The 14,180-nt window shown below is 35.7% G+C and overlaps 1 protein-coding gene and 1 non-coding gene across 5 annotated transcripts in view; one reads left to right on the forward strand and one right to left on the reverse strand.

Annotated features, from left to right (window-relative positions):
• elmo1 (engulfment and cell motility 1 (ced-12 homolog, C. elegans)) overlaps positions 1-2,473 on the forward strand; it is a 100,914-nt gene extending 98,441 nt beyond the window's left edge. For all 4 annotated transcript variants that reach the window (XM_067410885.1, XM_067410884.1, XM_067410887.1 and 1 more), the window contains 2 exons: positions 1,129-1,206; positions 1,318-2,473. In XM_067410885.1, coding sequence (XP_067266986.1) covers positions 1,129-1,206; positions 1,318-1,518 — 279 coding nt within the window. In that variant the 3' untranslated portion in view covers positions 1,519-2,473. The remainder of the gene's footprint in view (positions 1-1,128; positions 1,207-1,317) is intronic.
• Positions 2,474-6,011: 3,538 nt separating this feature from the next.
• trnai-aau (transfer RNA isoleucine (anticodon AAU)) lies at positions 6,012-6,085 on the reverse strand. Its single transcript has one exon. It is a non-coding gene; the product is annotated as a tRNA-Ile (tRNA).
• Positions 6,086-14,180: the final 8,095 nt, after the last annotated feature.

The raw sequence follows: 14,180 nt of genomic DNA on the forward strand, positions 1-14,180 counted from the left end.
GCCTAGAGCATTTAACTCTCAGTTGTTAGAGCAACCTGAATAAGTTCAATGAATTTGATATTGTGTCAATCATATAAAAGAAGCCTGGCACCGCAAACTTGGTTTGAGGAAGTAGTTGTTGAATGAACAAAAAAAAAGTCCTGGTCTGAGATCTGGTACAGTTATTCTGTGATATGAATGTAGGCCTATGCTACAAGTAACTGCTGTTTAGCCAGGTCTGTAGGCTCTAGACAGGCCAAGGGATCTGAAAAGTTTTGATAAGATCTAGGTGTAGAGGTTTTAAATGTGCCATAGAAAAGATTAGGGGCTGTTCACACAGAACACGTTTCACACAGAACACATTCCAATGCGCTACTTTTCCATCGTTTTCTATGTGAACTAGTCTAGACGGACATGTAGGACCGTTGCGCTTACGTCTTGCATCTTTTGTAACGTCTCAAGCATGACACTGCATTCTAAAAACATGGCATCAGTTGAACTTTTAAAAAACGCATCTCGAGACCTTGCGTTTTTTTCCCCATTCCACTGCCCATGTCTCGCGTTTTTCAAAGAAAAACACGTTCTGCGTGAACGAGCCCTTAGATTGTTGGCCGATTGACCCTTTGTCAGTACACACCATTTTTCAAGTTCAAGTCCACCGAGGTTAATCTTCTAACTCCTGACTGCTTTGTCGGACAAAATGGCAGATTCAGCGTTATGATTGGTTAGATCGCTTGTCAATCAAACTCCCGGCGAAGGGTCAGTTGAACAAGGACTCCTCTTCTTACTTGAATTGGTTACTTTGCTGGCATGCCCATAATTTTGACAGGGTTGTTACCAAACACAATTGCCAAATGCATTGAATGCCTTTCCTGACAGCAACCTCAAACACGACTCCATGTATTTTCTGTGTAGAGTCATTGAGATTATGGTAAAGCACTGATGCACTTCCTATGCTGATCATCCTACTGCTGTCTCTTGGTGCCCAGCAGGAGACGCCTGTATACATACACACACACAACAGATTGGACCATCTGCTGTCGTAATATGTTCGGAGAGGATCTGCAAAAGTCACGCAATAGGAGGCACACAAACACAGCAGCCCCATTAGCATTTGACAGACTGTGTCAATTCTCTTTCCTTCTTTAGGAGGTGCTGGAGCTGGCTTTCTCTGTCCTCTACGAGTCTGATGAGTATCTAAACTTCATTGCCCCTGACAAGCATGAGGTGAGCAACCAGCAACTGCAAGCTATAAAGTGGTATCTGATGCACCTCCTTGTGTGATTTGGACTTTGTGCATGCTGTGGTTTAATGTCATATTTTCTGGCTGTTTTTCAGTACTGTGTGTGGACAGATGGGCTGAATGCACTGCTGGGGAAGGAGATGACCAGTGAGTTCACTCGCTCAGACATGGACACTCTTCTCAACATGGAAATGAAGCTCCGCCTCCTGGACCTGGAGAACATCCAGATCCCTGAAGTTCCTCCCCCAATCCCCAAAGAGCCAAGCAATTATGACTTTGTTTATGACTGCAACTAATCCCCTTTCACTGGACTGACTGATTTTTCGTAAATGCATACTGAAAGAAAGACTTTTACAAAAAGTTAAAGAAATGAAAAAAAAAACGGAGAACTCTTTCCTGCTAAAACTTGGCTCTCTTATACGCCTCATCACAATGGATTTGCTGAACTTAATGGACTTGGCTTGCAAGGCCTATGAACCATCTGGTCTGGTTGAAGAACCACCACACACTGGTCCTCAGGTCCTAAACCACTCTAGTCCTGTTGCAGTCATTTCCAGTCATCTCTTCAAACAGTTACATTCCTCAAACAAGCCCACCTTCTCTGGTTAAAAAATGGTTGTCAAGAATTTTCGTCCCATCATAATTTCTGGCTGTTCGGAGTGGGATGCTCCCTGTAGAGTGTGCAAAAAGTCTAGGGGATTGTGGCATGTAGCACTCACTGTAGTATGTTTCTCACTCCAACAAGCGGCAGCTATATTGCTAGCGAAGTCCAAGTTTGTTGTTAATGATTTCTCCAAGTATCCCATTCATGCCTCTTATACTGTAGACTGTTAAATTAAATAGGCAGCTTCATGCAAGAGGTTGCCTTTTTTTTTTGTCTTAAACCATATCTGCTTTGTGCGTACATTGTCTGACTATAACGCAGGCGTGTAGATATAGCTCTTTCCTTCACTTGACACCTACCAGACTCATGGCAGACTGCTGTAACATTCCAAAGCAATATTGAGCTTCTGTTTTTGTAAGCTGGTATAAACTTTTGTGATATTCGTGATTGCTGCCAAGTAGTCAGTATTATACATTTCTGTGTGTTAAGGAATTTTGTTTTTCAGGGCCGTCAAATTTCATTTAAACTTTCATGATTAATTTAATTTAAGATTGTGGGTATTATAATTATGATTTATGATTTTTCTCCCCTCATGTTTGTTATAGGTTTAAAAATGCAACATCCTGCTGTTTACATTAAAGATGGATTCCAATTCAGTTTTTAGTTTCAGCATTTCTTTATCTTGCATACTTTATATCAGGCATGACCAGTCCTACTCCTAGAGGACCACCTTCCTGAAGAGTTTAGTTTTGAGTTTAACTGGTTTTTGATGTGTTGGAACTAAAATCTGCTGGAAGGTGGCCCTCCAGAAACAGGACTGGACTCCCCTTTGTATGTATTATACTTTATATTTTCTTGTATTTTATATCTCTCTTAATATATTCTTTATTTATTTGTGGGAACCACCTTCTATGAGTAGTGGTCTCCAGAAGAAATGTACAATATATTCACTTTCCTCTCCTATTACACAACTAGGAACATGGATTACTACCCACAAACACAAAACCACTGGCCATCACAACCCTCTGCCTTCAGTGATTGACTCTGTTGACTCAGGGCGTTCAGGAGTGTTCTTCACAGCTCTGTGTGTTAATAACAGGGCCAGGGTGGCAATAATCTGCAGTCTGCTGGTCTGTGTAACTAGCATTTACAGTGACTTCCTCCTCCTCACTGCCACCGCAACCTCCTTTAACACCTGATGGCTGTTTTTACCTCAACAATTCACCTATGTATTAGCATGCAAAGTTTCAAGCATATGCTGTATTTGAACATTTAGAGAGGTCTTGAATCTGATCGATGCTAACTGAAAGCTAACAACGCCCTTCAGCCGTGACTTATTCACGATACAGCACTAGCCTCGAGTACCTTATTGCTTTTATAAAACGGTTACAACACAGTACAAATATTAAAGCCAAAAATGTGTATCAATGCTACTTTTACGAAGTAAACTTTCACTAAAGCCTTCCTTTCACCGGAAAAAAATAGTCCCTGACCGTAAACGGCAACAGAAGTTACATTATTATGCCATTAGATGCTGGCAAAGACTGTCTTTATGAGTGTGTCAGTCAGTACCGAAGACTTTTACATTGAAAAGACATTTTACATGAACACGGAACAAGACTCAACTGGCAAATTTTTTTTTTTTTTTTTTTTTATAGACTTTATTCAAATAATCATAAATCAGTGTTTCGTGTTGATACAGCATTTAAAGAGAAACAGAACAAACAGAGAAGAAAAAAAAAAAAAAAAAAAAAAAAAAAAGTAAAAAGGGGGGTCTTAATCTAATAACATATACGAGTCCAAAGCCGAAAGAAGTTTCAGGGCATTTCTGTCCATCAACCATTGAAGGGATTTTGCAAATAACTTCAAATCATTTTTCCATCCCGTGAAATGGGGTTTAACCTTTAAATACTTGCATCTGTGGATAAAGTGTTTTCCTAACACAATCACGTTATTTATCAAAAATTCTATATTTTTATCATTTATAAACACTCCAGCTTTAATCGATGTCATATGCAAAGGATGTAACAATATATCTTTAGATTGTATCCAATTTTGAAATGAAAGCCAAAATTCATTTACCAATTCACACTGAAAGAAAATATGCTCTACCGTTTCAATGTCTTTCTCACAAAATCCACATGAATTGTTTTCCCAATTAAATCTCTCATGTAAAAAGGAGTTGGATGGATAGATGTCATTTAAGATTTTGAATGTTACTTCTTTAGCCTTGGGAAGAATTGGGTATGATAAATATTGTTTCCTTATTTTTTTCGCTTTTTCCACACTAAAGTCTTGCAGAACATATTTTCTTTTCAGTTGATTAGGATAATACTGTTTAGATAAGATATTTCTAATAAACTTATTTGTAAACTGTTTGCTATTTAAATTAATACCTTCAATGCAAAGTGATCTCATTTCTGATTTAGAGTTAGAATATATTACAAACTGCTGAATCATTGTTTTCAGGGGTGCTGGGATGGCCTTTATCGCTCTATATTGTATTCTCTAATTGGGCACTTGAAATTAAATTTATCACAAAAGTCACTGTAATATAGCAAATTACCAAAATTATCCATCAAATGACTTACTGCCCATATACGTTTTCCATCCAAGTCCCTAAAAACAATGATTTCCTATTACTCAGAATATATCTGTTGTTCCACAAAAGTGTATTGTGTGGTGTAAAGTTGTATTTAAACTTTAGGTTCCAGTACAGAAAAACTTGCTGGTGGAAATCAGATAATTTTCCAGGTAATTTGTATAAATCATAGTCACAACGCAAAAGTAAATCAATTCCACCCATCTTTTGAAGCAACTGGCAAATGCTTTGACTAGCGCTGTCAGTCACGGGAAAACCCCTTAACTGTTAAAAGGACAGGATAATACATCAGACATTTAAACAGATTTTTTTTTTTTTTTTATGAACACAGGACTGACCTGAAGGAAAATGCTAAATCTGAATGCAGGTAATAAACTCGCTCATGTGATCTTTTTCTCACAACACTCTTCTACAGAAAACAGTAAGCTTCAATGAACAATATCAATTGAGAACAAACAGTTTACGTTGCTAAGAGTGGTTGCTAAGAGTGTTGTGTAGTGATACACAGAACCGTTGGGTGAAGCGGTGATATTCGTGTTTTATCATGAATAAAACACAGCTATTGACCAATCATAAGTTAGTTTCTGTCCTTGATTCTAAGTTTTCTACAACAATATGGTATATAATGCTACAATATACACTACAGTCTACTGTAGTAAAAATTAAAGTATACTATAGTATTTATTACAGTTTATCAGTTCACTATAGTTAATACTACAGTATGCATAGCATTCATTAACTAAGTGTTGTAAATACTTTAGTAAATTGTAGTATACTGTATATATTATAGTATGGGTCAAAAACACTATAGTATTTACTATAAATTACTATAGTATTTTTTCACCTGAGTGGTGGGGAAGCATTGTCTTGATGGAAAATTGTCAATGGCAGGGAAAGAGTTAATTGTACTGCTCTCTGTTGATAGATGAAGGCTATACCATGAATGTGTACACTACTGTCTGTATATGAAAGTAAACTGGATTTAACCTGGACAAAGGGAGAAGTGGAAGGCTCAGATGAACTTGTGCAAGAGGACAACTAAAGTTTGTCTTGTCAACAGGCCCTCATTTTACTGAACACTAAATAGTGTGTATATGCAGCAGGTTCATCTACAACATATAAGAGTCTCTGGGATGCTGGTCTTGTGGGCAAAAAAAAAAAAAAAAAAAACCTGACAAAAAAAGGAGAACCATAAATATTTAGAACACATTATGGATCTGTATGTTTGTAAGTGGGTTGAAACTTCACCTGGATATCTTAAACCACTGCTTGTCTATCATTTAGATACACTAAATTAACTAGATACACTAATTTACACTAAAATAAAGAATGTCAGGGCTTGTAAATAGGCAGTGAATATATGTCAGTAGATAGTTGTTAGGGGAAGCCCACTTTCAAAAATTCTTCAAAAAAGCCTGTGCCATTTTGACATAGGCCTACAAGACCAGACCAACTACTTTCAAGTTGGTAATATTAACATTTAAACTTTTAACATCACTGTCATACATGTACATATATATTTACACATAATATACTGACTAGAGTAGAATTTCACAAACTGCATGGATAGGGAAAAACGAACCTGACCCGTACGGGGATCGAACCCGCGACCTTGGCGTTATTAGCACCACGCTCTAACCAACTGAGCTAACCGGCCTATTTCGCAAATGGAACAACTTCATTATTTCTCAAAAAAAACAAAAAACAAACAAAAAAAAAAAACAAACAAAAAAAAACGCTATATTTAGTTTTCTCCATTTAAATGAAGAAATGGAACAATGAGTGATTGCAGTGATTCAGTTCACTGTGGCTTTACTATAAATGACGTCTAATGTATTAATAAAATGACAAAAACGTTCCCTAAAAGTTCTCTAAAGGTGACGAAAATTCCGAACCTTTACAGAAAATTTAGGGACGTTCCTAAAAAAACACTCTTTTGGTAACGAAAGTGGTGCAGTCAAATTTGATTATTTTATGGTCGCATAAGAATGCAAAGAGGACATTTGCGACATTAACAGAACGTTCCCACACGGTCCTCTATTGGTCATTTAATAACGTTCCCGATATGAGTTTAGGGGGACGTTCTTTTTTGGTCATTTTATAGTCGTGCGAGAACGTTACAAAGAGGACATTTGTAGTCCCCTAAACATTCCAAGAACGTCTTGAATGTTCCCTGAAGGTCCACCAAATAACGTCCCCCAAACCTTAAAAGAACTCCACCACATCGTGACCGTCTCTGAACGTTCTGGGAACGTTACCAGATGACAGGTTAGATGTTGATGTTTTATAGGCTACAAAATATTAGTTTGAAGTTACCATTATTACAAACTTCTTAATGAGGTGTTGTTTTATCAAAATGTATAAATGTCACCGTTATGGAGGTAAGCGCTTGCTTTAGTTGGTGTCCTGACCCTTGACATTTTAACTTTAATTTTTCTCCATTTGTTGTAACTGTGTTTCTAAAATACATTTGTTACCAAAAGAAATCTGATCAAACAGATTTGTTTGCTCATTATTGATTATTCTATTGTCATAGAGTGTTATTATTCACTCAAGATTCAGCATATGAACCTCAACAATGGTGAAAAAATTTTCAGATAAACAGATTGACTCTGAGCGTCACAAAACAAGCTACTAAAGTCACAAAATCGATTTTTGTTTAGTGTCACTATTGTTGAGGTTCTGATTCATGATGTCTGTGTGAGTCTAAAAGACATTGCTTAAGTCTCTGTCTACATAATGAATTTAAATAAATAAATTGAACCATTAATTAATGCAAAACTGACAGTTAATCAGGGGCGGTTTCCCGGACAGGGTTTAAATTAAGCCAGGATAGGCCTTAATCTAGTTAATCGTGTCTTAAAAATGGCTTTCTGAAATGCAGATTAAGTACAGTTTACTAAAACCTGGACTATGGAGTCCTGAATTAAAATAAACTAGATTAATTTAAAACCAACTGTGCTAATCTGAACTAGCATGAGAGAGGTTGCCTAGAAAACATGGAATGAACCAAGAAAAACTTAAAATTGCATGGAACTGAGAAGCAAATCCAAAGAAAACAATGGCAGCAGAAAAAGACTGCAATCCAAAAAACAAAAACAAAAGAAAAAACACTTTACTAAACAAGAGAGAGTTCTTTTAAAGCAAGCAAAATACATCAGCTGTGAAAAAAGAGAAATGCCTGGAATTCACTTCACTAAACTTCAAAAAACACACATAACAAAAACGTACATAATAGAACATTAAACAATAAGAAGTCTCTCCATATTCTCATCTTTCTAAAAAGCATAATGCATAAAATAACACTTTTTCAACATTTACTCTTCCAATTCAGCCTGGTGCAAAGCATGATGGAAAGTGAAAGTCCAGTTTGATTGGGTTACTTTACTGAAGCATGTTGTTTCAAAATGAAAACAAGTGAGTTCTAGTAACCATTTCAAGTCAATTTAACATGAAGCAAATCACATTTGAACCAGAAACAATGGTGTTAAAAGTGAACAGCATCAAAAAAAATAAAATAAATAAATAATAAAAAAAATAATATATATATATATATATTTATATAATACACAGTGTATATCAATATCTATATAAGTAATATGTCTTCTTTGAACACTGAAGTTAAACCTGCCTCCTGGTAGGTTTAATTTAAGCCTCAGTTTAGTCCTGGATTCACTCTAGTCTTCCTCCAGGAAATCAGCTTATTAAACTCTGGACAAGACTAAGTCTAGGACTATTTTAAACCATGACAGAGAAAGCAAATTTCGTTTTATCTGGTTTAAAGGGCCATTTTATTCTAGCACTAGGCTTAATCTCTGTCCGGGAAACCACCCCTCAGAATTTAGTCTCTGGAGAGAATCAATGAATCATAACACCCCATGATGTTTGAATAACCATCATTAAATAACCAAATTCATCCGATCAGAATTTCTCCTATAATTTTTGCTGTAACAAGCATGTTTTGAAAACACAATTAAAGCTGCCAGAGAAAATCAAATGTTAAAATGTCAAGAATCAAGAGCTCATCTAAAGCAAACGCTCACCTCCATAACGGTGACTTTATTATTTTCTATAAACCCACGTAGAAGGCGACGTTCTCGTGACCTTGCGCAAGGTTGCCTAAAAGTTCTCTAAAGGTGACGAAAATTCCGAACCTTTACAGAACATTAGGGATGTTCCTAAAACGTCCTCTTTTGGTAATGAAAGTGCTACAGTTCAAGGTTCCTTATATATGACTTTAGGAGGACGTTCTATTTTGGTTAATTTTATGGCCACATAAGAAGATATTTGGGACATTAACTGAACATTCCCACATGGTCCTCATGGTCATTTAATAACGTTCCTGATTTGAGTTTAGGGGGATGTTCTATTTTGGTTATGGTCATGTGAGAACGTTACGAAGAGGACATTTGGGAAGTTAACAGAACAAACCTTAAAAGAACTCCACATTGTGACCATCTCTGAACGTACTGGGAATGTTAGACAACGTCCTTAATACCAGTGGGGACATTCTGACAATGTTCTGGGAACGTAAAATTTCAAGCGGGGTAACCTGTCACCTGGTAACATTCCCAGAACATTCAGAGATGGTCACAATGTGGAATTATTTTAAGGTTTGGGGGACGTTATTTGGTGGACCTTCAGGGAACATTCAGGAGGTTCTGGGAATGTTTAGGGGACTATTACTATTGGACGTTCTGTTAACTTCCCAAATGTCCTCTTCTTAACATTCTCGCGCGACCATAAAATAACCAAAATAGAACGTCCCCCTAATGTCATATCGGGAACATTATTAAATGACCAACAGAGAACCGTGGGGGAACGTTCTGTTAATGTCCTCTTTGTAATGTTCTTTTTTCACTGTAGAATAACCAAAATGGAACGTTGAAATGCAGCACTTTCATTATCAAAAGAGAACATTTTAGGAACATCCCTAATGTTCTGTAAAGGTTCGGAATATTCATCACCTTTAGAGAACTTTTAGGAAACGTTGCACAAGGTTTTGAAAACGTCGCCTTCTATGTGGGAGTGTTTTTCAGACTCACACAGACATCATGAATCAGTGTATGAACTTCAACAATGGTGACAATAAACAAAAATCTTTGTGACTTTAGTAGCTTGTTTTGTGATGCTCAGAGACAATGTGTTTATCTGAAAATGTTGTCACCATTGTTGAGGTTCATATGCTGAATCTTGATGTCTGTGTGTGTCTGTGACCCTGGCTGAATAATTTTTGCATAATGACAAAACCTTTCAAAATATCAAAGTAGGACAGGATTTTATGCAGCATTATAGAGCTACAGGTAAACAGTGTGAAAGGTAAGTGTATGGCGTTATTTTACTGTCAAATGTCAGTGGTATACAGTGTTAAAAGAACAGTGAATATGGCTACTGTATGAAGATGATGAAATCAACTAAATCATTTGATGAGATTTTTTATTTTATTTCATTTTTTTTTTTTTTTGTAACAATTGTTCTTTATAAATACAGTTACATCATTTGGAGAAAACTAAGTTAAAAATGTCAAGGGTCAGGAGCCCAACTATAGCAGGCGCTTACCTCCATACCGGTGACTTCAAACTTTATTTCGTTACGAGATTTTAATGATAGCCGGTTTTATTCAGTTATGAGATCTCAATGACGGTCAGTTTTGTTCCTTAATGAGACTTCAGTGACGGTCGGTTTTCATTGTCAGTCATTTTTGTCCAGTTACGAGATCTCTATATGGTATGTTTTGTTCTTTTACAAGATTTTAATGACAGTTGATTTTGATCCATAACAAGATTTCAATGATGGTCGGTTTTGTTCAGTAACACAATTTTAGTGGCGGTCGGTTTTATTTGGTTATGAAATTTCAATGACAGTTTTGCTGGATTATGAGATTTAAAAATGGTCGGTTTTGCTGGATTGTGAGATTTCAATAACTGTCAGTTTTGTTTCATTAAAGGATCTCAATGACTGTCAATTTAGTTCCTTTATGAGATTTCAGTGACGGTCGGTGTTGCTCGGTTACAAGATCTCAATGAAGGTTAGTTTTCAGTGTCAGTTGGTTTTGTTCTGTTATGAAATTTCAAAGATGGTGAGTTTTGTTTCTTTGTTCTATTACGAGATTTCTAAGACAGTCGGCTTTTGTTTCATTACAAGATTTCAATGATCGTTGGTTTTGATCAGTTACAAGATTTCAATGATAGTCGGTTTTCGTTTTCAATCAGTTTTGTCCAGTTATGGGGAATGTTATAATAACGTTATTCTAACATTCCCCTAACGTTATTCTAACATTATTTTAACATTCCCCTAATGTTATTATAATGTTATTGTAGCGTTATTCTAGCATTATTTTAACGTTCCCCTAATGTTATTATAACGTTATTCTAACATTCCCCTGACGTTATTTTAACATTCCTATAATGTAATGCTTACGTTCTCCTAACGTTTTTCTAACATTCCCCTAACGTTATTCTAACTTTATTCTAATGTTCCCCTAACATTATTCTAATGTTCCCCTAATGTTATTCTAACATTCCCCTAACATTATTTTAACGTTATTTTAACATTCCCCTAATGTTATTATAATGTTATTCTAACATTCCCCTAACATTATTCTAACAGTATTTTAACGTTTCCCTAATGTTATTTTAATGTTCCCCTAACCTTATTTTAACATTCCTATAACGTAAAGCTTATGTTCTCCTAACGTTATTCTAACATTCCCCTAACGTTATTATAACGTTCCTTTAACTTATTTTAACATTCCCTAATGTTATTATAGTTATTTTAACGTTCCCCTAATGTTATTATAATGTTATTCTACTGTTCTCCTAGTGTTATTCTAACATTCCCCAAACATTATTCTAACATTCCCCTAATGTTATTAAAATGTTATTTTAATGTTCCCCTAATGTTATTCTAACATTATTCTAACGTTCCCCTAACATTATTCTAACATTATTTTAACATTCCCTTAATATTATGATAACGCTAAGGGAACGTTAACGCCAAGTGGCATTGAAATCTTGTAATAAAAGAAAAAAACTGCCATTATTTAAATCTCGTAAAAGAACAAAATCGACTGTCTTTAAAATCTTAGAATGGGACAAAACCGACCATCATTGAAATCTCATAACTGAATAAACCTGACTGTCTTTGAAATCTTGTAATGGAACTATAGTTGCTATGTATAGATTCTATAGTTGCTGTGGTAACAAAACAACTATAGAAATATAAACAAATTACTTTACCCAATACTGTACTGTTTTCTACAACTACAGGGTATATTATACTAAAATATACACTACAGTTTTACTGTAGTAAAAACTAAAGTATACTACAGTATTTATTACATTTTATCAATTCAATATTGTTAATACTATGCCGTAGTATTCATTAACAAAGTGTTGTAAATACTATAATATATACAGTATATTACAATTTACTATGGTTCAAAAGCACTATAGTATTTACTATAGTATTTTTTCACCTGGACTAAAGGAACAAACCGACCGTCATTGAAATCCCGTAATAAAACAAAACTGACAGTCATTGAGATCTCATAAAGGAACGAAACTAACCGTCACTGAAATCTTATAATGGAACAAAACCAATCAGAAGATTAAAAAAACACAAAGATGAAACACAAAGACATCAAGAATCAGCACATAAATCTCAGCAAAGATGACAATCAAAAGTGTCATGCCGCAATGCATGGTGGGAACAATAGTGCAAAACTCCCAGCATGCATTATAGCATGAATAAATTATCCAGCTGAATTGTCCTATTATTTTCATTAATTCTAACTATTTGCTTTTATTTTATTTATTTTTTTGCTGTGTTTTTTGTACTATCTTTCATTAGCTTTTGTGTGGTCCAGAGTTGATCTGATTGTAAATGACTGAATATTTTGTTGTCACCATTGTTGAGATTCATAAACTGATTGCTCATATCTGTGTTAGTCCTTGTAGTTTACTGTTTTCTGCTCATGTCTTTTTTTATCTTCAGTCTTTCAACTGATTTCAGCAATACGGTGTGATCACAACAGAATTTGTAATTCAAATATATTAATGATACAACATTATAACACTCAAATAACATCAATGATTCTGCTATTTCACAATGATTATAAAAACATCAATAACTAAAAATCATAATTCGATCACATTTTAGCTTTCTTTGCTACTGCAAATGTGTTTGACAAACACTGTCATAGCAGTCAGAGAAGACAAACATATGATGAGTTAAGGGCCCAACTAATGGAAATGCCAATGAAGTATGGTGACTTCAAATGAAACAAATTCTGTTAATTCTCAATAAGAACTTCTGTGGATGAATGAAATAAAGTCTATAGGAATATTTGAAGCTATAATGCTGTTTGTGGAGTTGTTTAATCCCCCTCTGCTGAGATCTGGAAAGATTTAATGTCTTCTTTTATCTTCAGTTGATTTCATCTAAGGCTGTGGCTGAAGTCAGTTGTAGCTCTTGTGTTTCCGTTTCCTTTTTTCTGCTCTTTTCTTTCCTTAAGTGATTCAGCTTGTTAATGCTAAGATGATTCTAGAAATAATATATAAAAAATTTGTGGCTCAGATAAGGCCCAGTTCTGGTTTATTTCTTTGCCCTTGGTTGACATGTGGCATTGCTATGGCCTGCTTGTGGCTCAGATCTGGCAAACGGGAACGGCCCACCCGAGTGCCATCATTCCGTGCCACATGTGGCCAGATCATCATACCACTCGTGGTAGATGTAGGCCAGATCTGGGAAGGCAGATTTTGGATGTTTGCTTCAATAAGCAGCTTGAGGCAGGATCAAACTGAGGAAAAACAGGAGGACCAGCTAGCTTTCCAAATTCTTTGGAAACAAGGCATCTTAACTGTTTATCCTTTATGTTAATGTTGTACTTAGAGAATTTAAATCACAATTTGTTAATATAGAATTATACTTGATACTGATGTGATACTATCTTGAGTGTATAATAAAGGCTGTATCTACAGACTGAACTGATGCACCCTGCTGAGAGCAATTTTGCTTGTCTCATTTTATTTTTTCCATGATGCCAGTACCACGACTTATTCTATTCTAGTCCCATGATGTCACTTGTATTCATTCTGTTGTGGCTGAGATATGGTTCAATGGGCCTTCCACGCTCCCTTCCACGGTCCTTCGCGTAAGCCCATACAATACTAACAGCAGGGGCCAGAACAAAGGCTGTCTATATTTACCTCAGCAGAAACTGCTGCATCAGGCTGTGTATGTAAAGGCCATGGTGCGTCTTGCGGCATCTCTGGATTCAGCTTAACGATTTGTGAGAGGGATATCTAGTTCACACGTGAGCACAAAACTGAGAACGTACTGGGAAAATTAATGATAATCAAAGGTACAGAGACAGTTGTAGCTCCAAGGCAAGTTCTAAGGGGGAATATAGCAGAGTATGAAAAAATTCAATTTAGGAGAACTCAGATCCTGGGGGTCTGCAGATGTCAGTTATCCTCAGAATAACCCGGAGGCATTCACGGTTGATTAAATAAAAGATTATTCTCTTCTAAAAAGAGAAGGACACACAGGTCTTTGAATACAGATTGAAAAGTATCCATGTAGGACTTTTCAACACAACAATTGGCTTTTGGATAGTAGGAATATACTGCCACCAACTGGTTATGGTAATTATCTTGATAGGGATACTAGGGAAACAGCAACAACGTTGTCACATAAAAACACTAACTAGCATTCAAATTAATTATATTTTTCTGTTGGTATTTACTTTT

This window comes from Chanodichthys erythropterus, chromosome 15, assembly GCF_024489055.1.
Source record: "Chanodichthys erythropterus isolate Z2021 chromosome 15, ASM2448905v1, whole genome shotgun sequence".
NCBI lineage: Eukaryota > Metazoa > Chordata > Actinopteri > Cypriniformes > Xenocyprididae > Chanodichthys > Chanodichthys erythropterus.